This window comes from Rhinoderma darwinii, chromosome 11 (genome assembly GCF_050947455.1).
Source record: "Rhinoderma darwinii isolate aRhiDar2 chromosome 11, aRhiDar2.hap1, whole genome shotgun sequence".
Classification (NCBI taxonomy): Eukaryota; Metazoa; Chordata; class Amphibia; order Anura; family Rhinodermatidae; genus Rhinoderma; species Rhinoderma darwinii.
Window position 1 is genome coordinate 32,100,048 of NC_134697.1, and position 18,065 is coordinate 32,118,112.

At 39.4% G+C, this 18,065-nt stretch overlaps 2 protein-coding genes across 3 annotated transcripts in view; one reads left to right on the top strand and one right to left on the bottom strand.

Annotated features, from left to right (window-relative positions):
- The window catches only part of RBP4 (retinol binding protein 4), a 349,798-nt gene that overhangs the window by 266,393 nt on the left and 65,340 nt on the right, over positions 1–18,065 (bottom strand). The window contains exon 1 of one of the 2 annotated variants that reach the window (XM_075841027.1): positions 13,317–13,327. The exons of the other annotated variant lie outside the window; for it this stretch is intronic. The gene's annotated coding sequence lies outside the window, so the exon portion shown is untranslated. Of the gene's footprint in view, positions 1–13,316; positions 13,328–18,065 lie in introns of those variants that run through there. 2 annotated transcript variants of the gene reach the window in all.
- LOC142662936 (scavenger receptor cysteine-rich domain-containing protein DMBT1-like) overlaps positions 14,326–18,065 on the top strand; it is a 70,934-nt gene continuing 67,194 nt past the window's right edge. The window contains exons 1-2 of the mRNA XM_075841230.1: positions 14,326–14,389; positions 16,434–16,451. Coding sequence (XP_075697345.1) covers positions 14,326–14,389; positions 16,434–16,451 — 82 coding nt within the window. The remainder of the gene's footprint in view (positions 14,390–16,433; positions 16,452–18,065) is intronic.

Sequence of the window (18,065 nt, forward strand, 5' to 3'; positions counted from 1 at the left end):
GAACTTAGAATCTCCATTGCTGTCAATGGAGAAATTCCGCCATGAGTCCGCCACTGCTCCGCAACAGACAGAGCATGCTGCAGACACCAAATTCCGCTCCGCAGCCTATGCTCCGCAGCGGAATGTTACGCATCGTCTAAACGAACACTTCTAAATAGAAGTGAAAGTCAATGCAGAAACGGCTCCGCTGCGGATTAACGCTGCGGAGTGTCCGCAGCGGAATTTAAGTGAAATTCCGCCACGTGTGAACCCAGCCTTATTCTCTAGAAGTTACTAACTTTGAGGATCTTTGTGCTCACATCTGGTCAGGACTTGGGGTGGCTACAACAATTGGCCTGTTTCACCATTTTGTTGATTCGCTGGAACATTTGTGTCCACCTTTTATTCCCCATAAATTCGCTAAAGTAAATCACAAACCTGGTCAATTAATTCTCTAATGCATCCTAATGGATGACAAATCATCTGCTTTGCGGCTTCCATTTCTGATCCATTGCACAAAAGATACCAATAGAGCCTTAACAAACCCCATTGACTTATAATGAGGACTGCCAGGTATCACCGAGGTGATCGTTTCTTTGATGGGAAAAATAGTGCAAATTTTTACATCAATATGATGAAATCTGTGATATTATGTTGCTTTAACTTAAGAAACGACCTTTGCATCTTCCCTATCACTTTTGTAAATGTAATAAGAATTATTATTATACATTATATATATATATATATATATATATATATATATATATATATATTTTATTTATTTTTTTGCTACAGCCGATTGTGGAGGCATTTTGACCAATCCACAAGGAGATGTTGTCTTGGATCCCAGTGTGTCCAGAGCATCAAATTCCTGCATTTGGTATATAAGCGCTTCCAATAATTATCAGATTCATCTGAATTTCACAAGATTTAAGTGAGTGTTCGGAATTTAGTTTATTTAAATAATTTGATTTATAGTTTTCGTATCCTAGATTACAATTCATAAACTTGTATGACTTAGGGGCTCCAGTGTTTTTTTGAGGTTGTACATTCTCACTCCATTGATATCCACGCCTGTTTTTAACAAAAAGTTGTTATGAATGAGTTTGAGGCAGAATGATAGAAACCGTTTATTATGTATAACACACTTACATGATGGGGAAAAAAATTTGTTGCTTGCACATATAATGGGGTTGACCAGGATTAGACGAAACATGGCTGCTTTTTTGCAAAAACAGCACCACATCTGTCCTTGGGTTGTGACTGGTATTGCAGCTCAGCTCCTTTGAAGTTCTGCAGTACCGCAGCAGCCAAGGTTTTCTTATCCTGAACAACCCCTTTAATCTGCAATAAATATCTTTTATGATTACAGTAACCCTCTATAAACACATTCATGCATACATACAGGATCAAGTTTTCTTAGTAAACCATTTAACCTATCAGTTTGTTTGTGGATTGTGGAAAACAAATCTTAGTACCTGGTAAAAATTCACCAAGAAAAGCATCAAATCTCAACGCCAATTGTACCCTAGACTCTGTGCCATGTGTAGGCATGGACCAGAGCTCGGAGATGATCAGCCAGACTGCAGCAGATCTCAAAATGGAATAAGTAAGCAAAGAATGAAGAGACTATGAAAACCAGGAAACAAAAAACAATGTACAAAATGAAAAAGTTAAGGTATGTTCACACAGAGATTTTTTACATGGTTTTTGATGTGGAAACCGCGGCAAAAAAACAGCCAAATTCGCCTCCCATTGATTTCAAGAAGCGACGTGCCCTAGTTTCAGGCGTTTACGTCTCAGACCTCCCATTGACATCAATGGGAGGCAGAGAAACGCGGCAAACGGCATGCAGGCAGATCAAATTCTGCCTCAAAATTCCATACAAAATTTTGAGGCAGATTTTTCTGCCGGCAAAAACTCCATGTGAACAGGGCCTTAGGATGGAATAAGTAGAGCGCTGGAGCAGGGAGCAGTAAACAAATGGCCGACTGATGACATAATAAGGAAAACAGTGATGTGCGTGGTATGGTAGCTTCACTCCATTGAAGTGAATGTGGCTGAACTGCAATACCACACATAACCTAAGTATTAATGTGGCACTATTTTTTGGTACAAAAGCAGCCATGTTTTTCTAATTCTGTACAACCTCTTTAACAATGAGTAGTGGATGAGGAAAGTAAGATACCCTACTTGTATAATATGTGCATGCCACATTATCTACAAGTTAATTCTGTGTAGGGTAAATAATATGTTTGACCATCTGTCCCTCAGAATATTAAACAATCACACCATTTGGGCCATACTATGCTCTTGTTTTTCCATAGTACTTTTTGGGGTAGCTGCTGACGCCAAATATACATTATTATTAGTAGTAAGGCAAAATACCCCCCCACCACCACCCAAGCAAAAGGGGCTACTTTTGCCTCATGGGGAAAACTTTATTAGTTCCTGAGTCCACGGGGGCACAATTTCCTGGGAATGATTGTTTCTTTTCAATAATTAGAACTCTCAAGGCTATTAGACTTTAGGTGTCTAATAATTTTAATGTTTTTTTTTAAATTCTTTTACTGTTTTGCCATTACTTCCTCATAGTAGGGCACTCCGAAGTTTCACTACACTTAGGGTATGTTCACACTACAGCGTCCGTAACGGCCGAAATTACGGGGCTGTTTTCAGGAGAAAACAGCCCCGTCATTATAGCCGTAACGGCATGTGCAGGCGCTTGAACTCCGCGTCCATTACGGACGTAACTGGAGCTGGTTTTCCATGGAGTCCATGGAAAACGGCTCCATTTACGTCTGAAGAAGTGACATGACACTTCTTTGACGCGGGCGTCTTTTTTACGCCCCGCCTTTTGACAGCGGGGCGTAAAAAAAATGACCGTCTGAACAGAACATCGTAAGACCCATTCAAATGAATGGGCAGATGTTTGCCGACGCTATTGAGGCGCATTTTCGGACGTAATTCGGGGCTAAAACGCCCGAATTACGTCCATAAATAGTGTGTGTGAACATACCCTAACTGTAAAGAACCCCTTCCTATATTGATGATGGAAACTTCTCTACTTCATGTGCAGATAAGGCCCCATAGCCCTTTGATTACTTGTACAGTTTGTGGACTGAATGGTTTGCGTGGCAGTTGTATTTATTGTGTATACTGTAGCTATATGCAGTGCTATGGCAATCACAGATAAAAAATGCTTCATTATATCATGATGTATGTTGCCAAATGGCAAAAACTCAGCTTTGCTATTTCTGTAAATACAGAAAGAAATCAACTTTATGGAAGTAACAAATGGTGCTAATGACTATGCTCAACTTTTTATAATGTTAACAAGTCTACATTATTAGGAAGTGTGGCACAAGATACAGATTTATCTATCTCTTGTTTCTTGTTCTGTAATTCCAATGACCAGGATGAAAAATGTTGCGTCTTGCTACCCTTCTACTCTGTCCATTTATGATGGAACTCCACAAGACTCCCCTTTACTTGGGCAACTCTGTGAAACTACTGACCGTGATTTCATCTCCTCATCAAACAGCTTGAGCATAGTGTACACCAGGGTTGAGAATGAAAGCGACTCAGGCCTGGAATTTGCTGCCTCCTATTACTCTGTGTTCCTCGGTGATACAAATGGTAAAGTAATCTAAAATATTTGTACTTTATTATATACACTATATGGACAAAAGTATTGGGACACACTTCCGAATCATTGAATTCAGGTGTTTGATGCAGTCCCATTGCCACAGGTGTATAAAATCCACCACCTAGCCATGTCGTCTGCCTTTACAAACATTGTGAAAGAATTGGTCGGTCTAAAGCGCTCACTGAATTTGAGTGTGGTACTGTAATAGGATGCCATGGTCTCAACAAGTCAGTTCATTAAATTTTTTCCCTCCTAGATATTCCACTATCAACTTTGAGTGGTATTATTGTAAAGTGGAAGCGTTTAGGAACCAGACAAAGTGGCAGACCATGTGAAGTTACAGAGTGGGGTCGCCGAGTGCTGAGGTGCATAGTGCATAAAAGTCACCAGCGCTCTACTGACTCAATAACTGCAGAGTTACAAACCTAAAACTGTGCCCTTGAAGCTTCATGGCATGGGTTTCTATGGCCAAGCAGCTGCATGCCAGCCTTACATCACCAAGAACAATGCCAATCGTCGGATAGAGTGGTGTAAAGCTGCCGCCACAGGACTCTGGAGCAGTGGAAACGTGTTCTGTGGAGTGATGAATCACGCTTCTCTATCTAGTGGTCTAAAGGACGTGTCTGGGTCTCTTTGCTTCCAACTTTGTGGAAACAGTTTGGGGTTCGGCCCTTTTCTGTTTCAGCATGACTGTGTCCCAGTGCACAAGGTCCACAAAGGCATGCATGTGTGAGTTTGGTGTGGAAGAACATGACTTTCCCAAACAGAGCCCTGACCTCAACCCAATTGAATACCTTTGAGATTAACTAGAACGGAGATTGCGAGCCAGGCCATCTCATCCAGCATCAGTGTCTGACCTCACAAATGCCCTTCTGGATGAATGGGCAAAAATTTCCACAGAAACACTCCAAAATCTTGTAGAAATCCTTCCCAGAAGAGTGGAAGCTGTTTTAGCTGCAAAGGTAGAACCAACTTCATAGTAATGCCTATGAATTTAGAATGAGATGTCATAAAACTCCTTTAGGTGTAAGTGTTCTAAGACTTTTGTCCTATAGTGTATTAGTATCAGTTGGTAGTGATAGTAGTAGTACGGATAGCAGGAGTAATATAGCATTATTACATACTCTGCAAGTGAAAATAAGCAACACATGTTATATTTACGTAAGAATAGTTCCAGAAATGCTTTTGGTGTGATTACATATTTATAATAGGGTCCAGAATTATCCTATTACCCTATGAATGCAACATTTACTTTTTATTGCCCCAAAATGTATTTGAATCCAAATACAATGATATGTGTTGGAAATGAACTACTACTGTAGGTATATATAGAGATATACTGTTTTTGCAGTACAAAGCTTAAAGCTGGCCATACACATTAGCTAAAAGTCGGCTGAATTTGCACAGGATCAGCAAAATGTGTATGAGGGTCTCCTGACTCTCCCTTAATGTCAGGGGAAAGAAGAATTGAGCATTTTGGATTTCACGCTACTCCTCCGGCAGAGGCTTATACAACTTTTCCTCAGCTGAGCCCGGCATTCATGTTTATGGTGGAGTCTGGAGGAACAGTTGTCTGCCGAACAAGCATGCGCCCAATAGCTACTTATATTGTCTGGTCACCTTAAGGCATATTCGGCCTTTTCCCCCTTAATTTAAAGGTTAATATGTGGGGAATCCTGAATTAACTAAAGTTTTGGAATGTTTAGAATAAAAACTAGAACACTGAATAATTATTTGAAAGCCTTGAGATAACATGTCAATGACTTCCATATAGATATCAATTACAGAAGTTTTATAGATATCCTATCAGTTATATTTGTAAAGTATTTATTCTATCTATTCTACTTATGTATGAAAAAAAAGCTGCTAATGTAATTTGCGTGCGCTCAATTCTATGGGTTGCTAAGGAGCATGGGGAAGTGGGGGCATATAAAAATCTTACTGGGTGGTACTCTTATTTCTCCACATTCTGGTTTTGTAATTACAAACTATTTTTTGCTCTTGTGTGTCCCACGCATATGTACTTACGACCCTTTGTATATGATTGTCCTTACAGTTACTCTATCATGCTATTCAGATTACATGGAAGCAAGAGTTTCTCTAAATTACCTTGAGTCTTTGGGATATTCTTTCAATAACATTCATCTGAATGATCCACAATGCCGACCGCCACTTGCGTCAGACTGGCTAGAGTTTTATATCCCTTACCAAAGTTGTTTGACAATCAAGCAGGTAGGATAATATAAAGTTATTTATGAACATTCATTTTTTATTTTCTTACAATGGTACATGGGCTTTTTGTCTCTGAACAGTGTCAGAACTGCCCATAGACATTAGATATGGTTGACTGTTACGTAGATGACAACACTATAGACAGTCCGTTAGTTTGCTGTTGGAGTCTGGAGTATTTAACTGACTGCACCATTGTAATATGAATAGTGATGATTACCATGAACATCTTCATCCTACGCACTAGTTTAACTTGCTATCAACACCTCTCATCTAGTGCATGTACTAAAGATTAAAAAGCCTCTTTAAAATACATATATCTCTTAAATGTTTATTTGAAAATGCTATAAATAAAATCAGGCTCAGAATAAAATATCATAATGTGTTTCCAATAAAGTCTCAATAGAAGCTGAATGCATTTAAAGTCTAATTTTTAGTATACAAAATAAAACATGTAGCTGCTTTGAAACATTTTGGCCCAAAAAAATCACAAAGGAATTGCATATTAGTTATTCCTATGTTTTCTGTAACTAAAATTGAATTGTAATAATACTACTACAACTAATACGAATAATAATAATAATAATAATAATAAAAAATAATATTTTCACTTCTTAATTAGCATCTCATTATATAATTGTGACCTTGCGACCTACTACTTATTTTACAGGTCGAAAAGGATGCAATAAGTTATACAAACACGTTGTTAACCCACTCAACGGATACAGTCATTCACAAAGCAAAGTTACGTTTAACTCTGAAATGTCGGCTGTATGAAAGCACTCTAGTGGAAGCTATGCACATGGCTGATGACACATTGGAGGACACCTTAATTCAATATGGCCTCTATTCTGCCACACTGAATTTCTTTACTAGTATTGATTTCAAAGAGCTGGTAACGGTATATCCATACTACGTGGAGCTCAATCAACCGTTATTTCTCGAAGCTTTCTTGAACCAGTCAAATCCTGACCTGTTCTTATTTTTAGAAACATGTGTTGCATCTCCTGATTTGGACTTTACAAGAAATGTTTATTATATCATCCACAATGGGTAAATATATATCTATTTTTTATAAATGATACTATTATTTTAAAATCAGTATATTCTACTGTATGTTAATTAAGTTAAATGGCACTAGCAGAAAGGTAGTAAAGTTTATGAGGCAGACTGCATCAGGATAGTTTACTTACTGTAAGAGATAAGTATTTTTGGAAAATTTGTCCCACCGACCTTTGGCCAAATTTGTTTGCCCTCCCGTTGTATTTTTGGAAAATTTGTCCTGCCGAACTATGGGCGAATTTGTTTGCCCTCCCGTTCTATGGCAAGTGCGCCATCATCAGCAAAACATCCCATCTAAGCTCCAATTTCCCCTAGATAACACAGCAAAGTTTTATAGGACTTCGCCTGCAAAAAGCAGTGTGTCTACCCTAATCTAACCAGTTTGTTGGTGGTGCAGTTCCTTCCGTTCCAACTAGTGGATGACAGGGCCAGTGAGATGATCCCAACTATATATTTCAAGGACTAACTGGACTCAAGGTACATAACACAATAATATCCAGCTCCCAGTAGTCAGTTTGTCTGAAGAATGTCTGTTGATCGAAAACGCTTACTAGTTTCCCGATTTGCTTTGAAAAGCTATGTGATCAAATTACAAATAAAATGAACACTTTTTGCATTCAAGAGTGTGCTGAGTCCTAGAAATAGATTGCAACAGGTTTGGGAACCTCCTACCTGGTGTCACATTTTATACGAAAATTTTAGATGATCCCCACATGTCATTATTGCTCAAATAAGGCCATTCATGATCTGTTCGACCAAAATTCAAGCAATGTGGGGCAGTTCTTATCTGCCCAGGTGTACTCCACTTGCGAAACCTGGAGCATTAGGTACAGACAAGAGACGGTAATTGCCAGTTATGGCCTGCTTTGTCCGTCTGGTGCTGTTGCTGGTGATTACTGGGGATAAGGATATACCACACAACATTATAAAGGGAGCTATGGAGCGAAGCTAGTGAGATCTGTGGAAATGATTCAACTGAAGTCTGACACTTCAATTACATTTACTTCATTTACAGTACTCATCTAAGGGCCTGTTCACATCATCGTTGGGCTTCCGTTCAAGGGTTCCGTTAGACCTTTCCATGGGAGGAACCCATGAGCGCAAAGCCAAATGGAAACCGCAGCTTCCGTTTGCATTACTATTGATTTCAATGGTAATGCTTCTGTTGCAATTGGTTTCCATTTGTTTCTGTTCCATAAGATTTCCATTTTTTTTTCTTAGCGGAAACAATAGCGTAGTCGACTAATGCTGACCTTTCCTTCCTCAAACTTACATACCAAAAACAACTTAGCACCTAAGGAAAAAAATTAGGACGTGAAGCAAATCCAAAACCTGGAGGTTCAGTAGATTAGAATCAAAATGAGCAAATGGGTGTTTTTGCATATCTGTACTTTGAAACCCCTGCCACTGTTCTCTAGGTTTCTGCTGCTCTGGTCCATAGTGCCATAACCATGGTGGGCAGCAATTGGCCAAAGTGGTAAGGTGACGTTATGTTCATTTGAACTACATGTCGTCAGTCAGGTATGAAAAGAGTGTCAGTGCGGGGAAACACAGGAGAATAGGAAATCTATGTATATTAAAAAGTTTATTTTTTATTTATGCAGATTTGAGTTTTTTTTTTTTTTAAAGCATATGGATGTCTATGAGCCGGAGTTGCTGCAAATAGCATATCCAGAGCTGTTATGGTCAGTGGTTAGAGAGGCCGACTCGAGCAAATATAACAAAAACAAACAGAATATGGAACTATACATTATATGAAATGTTTGCTTCCTTGTGTACTCTAAAATGGCAAGCCTGCACCTTATCTGCCCTGAGACAGGATTGCACACCACCACTATAATCTCCTTGTTTTACAGATGCAGCAAACTTCCTGATTATAAGACATATGATTCTTACTCAAGTACGGCGGTCCGTTTTGGATTTAATGCCTTCAGCTTTCCGAATGAACATAACAATGTATACTTCCAATGTAAACTTGTACTTTGTGATAATGACAGTGAAAACTCACGCTGCACTCAGGGTTGTATACAGAGGCGCAAAAGAAGAACTCATAATTACCAACACAAGGAACTTAATGTTGTGGTAGGACCCTTGAAACTTCTGGAAAAATAAAATCTCCAAGAAATTATATTGCAAGTGTTTTCATTGCTCTTTTGCCTTCAGACTAAAAAAAATCTTTTATTTGTTTCCTTTATGAATGATTTGTCATTGTAAATTTAATATACTGCAAAAAAAGGTCAAATTTGGAGATCAATATGCAAGCATTAAAAAAACACTGCTGACATATATGTGAAGTTGCCAGTTTGTGAAGACAAGTATTGAATTATGCTTAGGAAAATAACAAGACATGGATGGGCCGCATAGAATAAGTAAGAAGACTTATTCCACATATGCGCACCCCATGTGGCGGCCAAAATACAGATGCTAAAATGCGGGCATATTACATACAATAACATAAAGAGATTACCTAAATAATAAAATGGAGGAAATTAGTGATGAATAGACATAGCAAAGATCAATAATACCCCCCATTATGGTTCCTGGCTTGGCCAATCAGGACAGAAGGGTATGGGGATTGTTTCCCCATCCACACCTTTTCTATGTCCTTGGGGCCACATTCTCCTCCACTTGGTTTCTTGCAATGCAGTTCCTCCGGAGAGGGGAGTCCTGCATAGGTTCTCGCCACCTAATTGCAAGGGACCAACAAGTATTGACCCCTTTTCTCCAAGGGTCCATTAGAAGATGCATGATCGGCCCCCGTGCTATGTACGCCCTTAGAGGAACTTCAAATACCACTCAAAGATTACTGTGTGCCAAGGAAAGTTATTGCAAATTACAAGGTTTCTGTTTAGAAAACTTACACGAACAGATGAAAAGGAAGACGTAAATTACACTTAGATTAGAATTTGCCAGGTTGTCACTCGATTAAAAATTTTTTACTAAAAGAACTGCGCTAAGCCGGCAGACTAACGATAAATTCTAAATTTTTCTTATGAGGATAGCGTCCAGGGTTTTCACATCCTTGAACAAGGGTTTTGTACACTTTTTAGGGATGGATTTTATCAACCATCCTCAACTTTGTTCAGGTGTGAATGTGAATTCATCGGGACAGGTCAGTTAGCTGACTGCATGTAGGGCACCATGTAGATGGAGATGAACATAGCTGGAACCTGCAATGAATATTTATAACAGCCATTCGGATCCAAACACACTGATAAACTCCAGGCGGTCACAATGCTAGCCTAGTGCGAAATATCACATAGTGCACAATATATTTATGTATAGAAAAGGTACCAAAGATGGAAATACAAAATACATGACAGTACTAGTGACATATGGTTCCAGTATTTATTCAGAAATATAATACTTTGCAATATTAGCAACATATTCATAATTTTACAGAAATAGTATAATTATATTTTTTTAATCCATCCTATATTTTACCTTACTTCAGTAAGAGCAATCTATCATCTGTACTACCTTATCCGTCACAGTTCTCCACCCAGTGGCCTACAACGAAGAGATGGGACCCTATAATAGTGATCAAAGTGGGGCTTGCAATATGATGCCGGGTTTCTCCACCAAGGACAGGAGGGCATGGTGTTTTTTTTCTCCTCCACTCCATTTCTAAGAATATTGGGCCAATTCTCCACCCCCTTGTTTGCAAATAGTGCAAATTCTCTAGAGAGGAGAGTAACAAATTAGATAACCAGTGCTGGGCCCCCCATTTCCAAGAACCCCAAGCAGCCACATGGTCTGTTTTTATGGTATATACAACTTGGATCTATCTCAAAGCACTATGATGAGCTCCCATAATGACATGAATGGAGGCCCTGTGTAATTTGACCACTGTCCTTGGCATGTGTTGGAAAATTCCATAAGGCCTTATTCACACGAGCGTGTGCGTTTTGCTCTGTATATGGCATCTGTATATGGCGCGTGGCTGCGTGATTTTCGCGCAGCCGGCATCATTATGACACTCTGTTTTGATGTTTACCAAGCAGTAAAGAAGGAGGTGCTTTTATGTTTCCCTTCACTTCTTTAACAACTGTAGCGCAAATCACGCTCGTGACACGGAAGTGCTTCCATGTGCCGTGCGTGATGTGCACGCACTCATTGACTTCAATGGATGAGTGCTGCACGAACAACGGGCAAGTATAGGACATGTCGTGAGTTTTACGCATCGGACATACGCTGCGTGAAAATCACGACCTGTCAGAACTGCCCCATTGACTTACATAAGTCCGTGCGACGCACGTGATTTCCACGCGCGTAGCATGGACATAATATATATACGATTTGTGTAAAGGTTCAGATAGCGCCATGATACAGCGGCCAGCCGCTATCAGCACCACTAGCGCTCGTCAATTCAGTTGCCCAGCACGGCTCAGTGCCTGATGAAGGTCACCTAGACCGAAACGTCGCACTCTGCCACTGGCATTAGAAACAAAATAAAAAATACCTTTTTTTCTATATTGGTGTGCCGGATACTCTTTTATAATATATATACGGTCGTGTGAATAAGGCCTAACTCGGAATCGTCAAGACACACCTTATTTAAAAAAGCCATTGATTCCATGGGCATTGTACCATGTATACACACAGCACCAGTAAAATCACTGATCCAAGAAGATCTTATATTCTTACAATGACGACTTCCCTGACATGTGAGAAGATTGTTTAAAGTGGAGCTTCAGTTGGAGTAAGTTGTGGAGAGATCTCACTACAAATATTCCATCAAAGATCTCAAGTAAGTATTATTTACATTGTAGTCCTGATGTGGATTATAAGAAGAGCGTAATAAGTATAATCAGATGATCTTCTGTATTGCTATGCATGAAAGTTCAATAAATACTTCATAGTTGACCTGATCTAATATAGTTCCTTATCCCTTCAACTATAGAATACATGGGCAAGGTGTAGTGTTTGTGCTGCCTACAAGGAGTAGCACATTGTGTTTGCAGAAATCTCAGAGAAAAACTCCATTATCCTTTATATAAGACATGTAAACACGACGATCATTCATCACATTAATCCCTAAGATCTTGCATAACTATGTTGAGATGTTTTTATTATCAGATAACAGGAGGACACAAATATACTGCATGTATTTTTTTTTTATATGTTTTTTTTCTAGTTAATTCACTTTCTTTTTCTATAGAAATGTAAGTCTTGTACCTTTAAATAAGGTTAAACAAGAGAAGATGACCAAGGTCATAGCTATATATCTCCTGCATTTAGACAAGGGCAAGTGAAGCCTCTTTTCTCCAGGGGTAATTAACACTATGGTGTGTTTTTTGCTGCAACTTTATATACTCTGCCAAATGTGGTGAACTTATATAATGGAAAGTTCATAATCAAATAAAGTCTAGTATAGAGCCCCTGAACCTAACTGTTTTACATATATGTGATTTACATTGCACGTAGGGTCCCTATACATGGTAAAAATGAAGTGGGACAGCCTAAAAGAGTGTTATTACATAATTGTGCAGTTAGCATTTTATCGAGACACTGTCCTACTTACTTTTTAGTCAGTGTAGCATATGAGTCCCACAGGCACTGGGGATCAATTGGGATTGCTACTTCTGCAACACCTATAACGAAACCATTGTCCCTTTTTAAAGTACATACTGTGCTTAGTGCAATACAAAGTTCTATTGTCAGTGGTTATGAGTTTCTAACAGATTATTTATGTGTCGTAGTATGTGCCAGTCTCCTGTTTGTATAAAGGCTTATAAAAAGCTCCCAGGAATTAGTATCATAATGATTCAATTATTAGGGGAACAGATAGTTAGAAAATGTAAAGGGGGCAATAAATACCAAAAATAAAGCATTTAAATTACTAAAACAGATAGGCAGTGTAAAAGTACTAAAGAGCTATAAGGCAACCAAGCTGGAGACAGGGAGACTCATTGTCATAAAGAGTAAAATTAACCACAAAATGTTCTTCAATTATATAAATAGTAAAAAGGTTAAAACTAAAAGGGGCAGATTTACTAAGACTGGCATTTTATATGCACATAATAAATCTGTCGCATCTTTCTGCTGGCTGTGCACCATCCATTCCCCACCACCGGACAAAAAATGTATACTTACCTCGCAGCTTCTATTTGATACTCCCCTCGAGGTCCCCTCAGGCGCCCTCATTATGCAGCGGCTCCTTCAAGGCTTTGACGCCATGCAGCATCAGGGCCTCATATGTGATGCAGCACTCAACGATCTGAGCGCCGCATCACATACACCATCCCGGCGCTGCCCGGTTTAGTACATTATATGAGTCATGGCATGTAGAGGGAGCCTGAAGGGACCCGGAAGGGAGAAGCGAAGAGGAGTGGTGAGGTAAACATCGTTTTTTTTAATTGTCCAATGAGGAAGGTATGTAGTCTGATCATGGTACAGAGTCCAGCACTAACTTTTACCTTGCTACGCCCCACAGAGTTAAATCTATGATAGGAGCCGGCGTAGATTTCCTCTACAATTTACACCAGCTTTCTCGTGTAAATTATAATAACTTGGTCGGGCTGCATTGTCCCCGCCACTTTTTGTAAGCCACACCCCCCAGAAGAGACGAGGGAAACGTAAAATGCCTGAAAGTTGCCATTTTCGACACAAATTGCGACTTTTGGGCCTTCTGTGACTTCTCTACACCAGAAAACTGGCGTAAAAAGGTTAATATTTGTTCCCCCAAAGTGTTGGCCCTTTTAAAAGTTATGAGGGAAAAATTATGAAGGGTGATGAGGAGAAAGTGAATTTATTAAACATTTTTCTCCACTGTGCTCCTCGAGGAAAATGAAATGTCAGGTAAAATGCAGAAACAAATACTCAATTCTCTGTTAAATATCACCTGTCTAACCCTGCAAGAAGTGAAAGTTGAGCTCACACTGCCATAAATCCTATTACTCATTTGAGAATATCTACCTGCAATGCCACTTGTTTTTATTTTTCTATTACTCAATAAAACTTGGAAATAGTTTCCTATTTTAAACAAACTTCAAGGACACAGCGCTGGATCCATTTCGTTGTCTTCCCTTGTACTCCATACGTGTGCCGACACGAGGACCCGTGCGCAAGTCCACATATGCGATAAGGTGAGCTGGAGGAATCCTCCCAAACTTTTTTTCTACATATGGGTACTAGATTACTGCCAATGGGTCACTGATCCAGGGATTTATTCTGATTGTCATATTTGGAGTCGGGATTAATTTTTTAACTAAGATGAGGAAAATTTGCTCTTGCCTCATGGGGATTATTGCCTTCCTTTAGATCAACATTGCAGGATAATACTGTGAACATTGTAAGATAATAGGCTGAGCTTTATCTTACAAACTATGTTGCTATGTTACTATGTATCTGTGTATTATATATAATCAGCTAAACACATTGAGCTCATACAATTTTCTTCCAGCATGGAGACCACATCTATGGTGTTCTGCCTTGTGCTTCTTGCAATGAACATTCCTTTCAATGCAGGTAAGAACTGGGGCACTAAATGCCCTAAAGTGAATATCACATGCAGGGGTGTAACAAGAAAAAGCTGGGCACCATAGAAAACTTTTGATTTTTCCTTCCACCCATGAGCACGAACCCTAACCAGCTTCATGTGAGTATAAGTAAGGACAGGCTTGCCGAGTTGCTTTAAAAAAAATACAACTTGGCCTTACAGGACTGATATGTTAACATTTTTTATAGCTTATTAATGATTTAGAACCCAGACCAGACCCCAAAATTCATTCAGACCCTAGACCAGACCCCTTAATTATCAGACCTCAGACAAGACCACTTACTTATCAGACCTCAGATCCCTAAATGATAAGATCACAGACCCCTTATAGGGGTATTCTGGTCAAAAGCATTTATCACCTATCCACTGAATAGGTGATACATGCTAAATTGGTGGGTTCCAAACACTGGGACCCCTACCAATTGCCATAATGGGTAACCCCAGCAACCTACCACTCCTTTCAAACTATATGGCACTCATGGAAACAGCAGATTGCTACTGCAGCAGAAGCTCTTCATAAGTTACAGCTTTGTACGAGGTTATGCAGGGGTCTGCGTGATTGACAAGTATTTTTTCATCCTGGCGATTTTCTTACTTCAGATCCACTCCTGTGAGGCCTCTGCCCGGACGCTGCCGCAGCAGAGAATTGTCTTTCTCCTCGCCCACCATGTGTATGGGGGATTAGCTTGTTTGTCCTTAGCTCTGAGCCCCGGGTGCCGCCAGCACGGGACTGCTTGGTGGCTCCTAATGATGTCACACAGGCGCACACATAGAGCCTTACTGGTATAATGTGCCGGCACCTGACTGACGTCATTAGGAGCCTGAAACCACACCACGTTTCATAGCAGCCTCTATGGCTACACCTGTGTCTACACGTTTTAACATATTGTTTTTAGGTTCAAAAGTTTTCTAAAGATATCTGGATAGCTGTTGGAGCTCTGTATCAGAAAAAAAAATTCCCTGCATAGACATATACTGTAACCGCTTTCCTCACCATGCTGTTATAGTACGGCGTGGGGAGTGGGTAGTTCCCGCACCACACCATACTATTGGGTGTGGGCTCAGTAGCTGTGTCCTCATCATCCACAGTGGATGTCAGCTGTAACATACAATACTGATGACAGCACCTAAGTGGTTGTGCAATGAGAACTGTCTCCCTCTGTAAGCTCATCAACACCACATGATCTAATAGACTGCCTGTCAGTGTAACACTGACAGGCATTATACACTGCAATTCAGAAGCATTGCAGTGTATTATATAAGCCATCAAAGGTCAAGTTCAATAGTAGGACTAAAAAGAAGTATAAAAAAAACTTTAATAAAGTTGACAATAATAAGTAAGAAATATAGGAAACAATTTTTTCACTTACATAAAGTTTTACTATTGAAAAAAAAAGAATAAAAAAAGGTCACATAATTGCTATTGCCTTATCTGTAATGTCCCATAGTATAAAATCAACACGTTATTTATTCCACAAAGTGAATGATGAATGAAAGAATCCTAAAAAACAATGCCAGAATTTTATTTATCCTGCCTCCCAAAAACAGGAATAAAAAGTAATAAAAAGTCATATGTACCCCAAAATGGTACTAACGAAAGCTATAAATCATCCCAGAAAAAGTAAGCAGTAAAAATAAAAATGTTATACCGTAGGTCATGGAATGCAATGGGATGAAAGCAGATTATCACTGTGATCGTAACGACCTGCAAAATAAAGTTATAGTATGGAATAAATTTCCTTTAGTGGCGGCCATGAATTTTGCACTAAGTCCTCCAACATGGTGCATTCTTATTGTGGAATACTGTCCACGCTACTGAACAAGTCCGGAATAGATTAATAACAATTACTTAACAAAACATGCCCGCTGGCGTAATTGGTTCAGAAAATAAATCCCCCCTGTTGTGTTTTTTGCATAGAGCATTTTATTATAAAATTGCATAACTATTTACTTTTTGAGAGGTCTCAGGGACTCCAAATATCTAAAATATTTTTTACTTGCTTTTCTCCACAGTTGCAGAGAATATCCCTGGTAAGTACAAACCGCTATAAAGCCACTACTTTTATCGTTAAATTAGCTGACGGACACTTGAAGCTAGCTAATTGGTTGTTGTCACATTTAAAAGGGTTTTCTCATCAACCCCTTTTTCAAATTAAGCCTAACCTACAATCAGCTGATCGCTGCAGGTCCCACTCATGAACCCCCTGATGATCAGCTGTTATTGCAGCAGGAAGTGGCCACTAAAGGAGAAATGTAGTATTACATGCTAGTCATTTAAATGAATGGATAACAATATAATAAATTTCTGGGTCCACCAGAGCAAGAGCCGTTCTAATGACTCTCCATTCTGGCTCCATATGGTCAATGGACAGACGTTGTATTATGACATAGTCATACGTAAAAAAGTCAATGAAAAGTGATGTATCTTTCTAATATTTTTGGGTTTTAATTCTTCTTAGTGTCACGATCCTGCCTTGTTGCCTTTTATTGTTAATGTGACCTTGATATAGCGTTGCTAAATTTTATTAGTGTAGGTAAGAGCTCTAATCCTAGGGACCAGAAGAGGAGAAAAAACAAATGTGTTGCTGATCTGTTTTGCTGAAATAGAGTTCTCTTGATTACTACATTGTTGTAACAAACTTATTAGCAATGTCAGCTAGTCCTCTGAATGTAAAGAGTCAATGTTTTTTTTTTTTTTTAAAAAGTTGTATAACTTTACATTTTAAATGCAGTTAAAAGTGGATGTACACATGTTCTGTAAAAATGAAGGGTTGGCCCCAAGTATCATCTCTGATGGGCCCAAGGTACCCCAGTCCAACACTGACACAATCATTTAGAAAAGTGTTTTTAAAAAGGTTGCTCCAGTAGGTTGTTCCAGTATTAAAGGTTATTGCAATATAATTCAGCATTAACAGTTAATTTGTTTTGTAATTTACCTTATGTTACAAAAATGCTCCAGTTGTGAGATGTTCCCTTTACCTCATTATACACCCCCTGGAGTTGAATCTATGTAGTAATGTGCACGTCCTCCTACTGAACAGAATTAGGAAGGACGCACATGCTCAGCTCCACTCTCTAACTGCCACCAGCCAATAGAAAATGCCTTCTCTACTTGTCAGTAAAGAAGTATAGAAGAAGATTTTATTTAGTAACACAGCTTGCAGGGTGGATGGAGAACACACAGGAGAGTCATCAGTTTGCTTAGATGAAGAGAGAGCCTGCACACAGCACTGCTTACATACAGCGTGGAGCTCTCCCCTCTGCTGCTTATCCTCCCACTGTGTATAAGCTGCAGGCTCTCCATCTTATTGAGTCATAAAAGGGTGGGCTCTCCACTCTCCTGCTCATCCTCTCACTGTGTGTAAGCTGCAGGCAATCCCTCTTCTTTAGTTATATAAGGCTGGGCTCTCCCTTTAAAAAAACATGCAATAGGGACATTTAAAAAGCTTCTCCTAGAGAGGAGGCAGAGGCAGTGAAACAGAACGATCTGCGTATACAAGCTATGACAGGGAGCGGGAGGAGCATCAGCAGAAAGGACATGCCCCCTGAGCTGCCAGACTGAAGAAAACCTAGTAGAGCAATTGGAGCAATAAATAGGGAGATCTCTGGATACATGTAAAATACATGACTTGTTCTAGTTTTGTT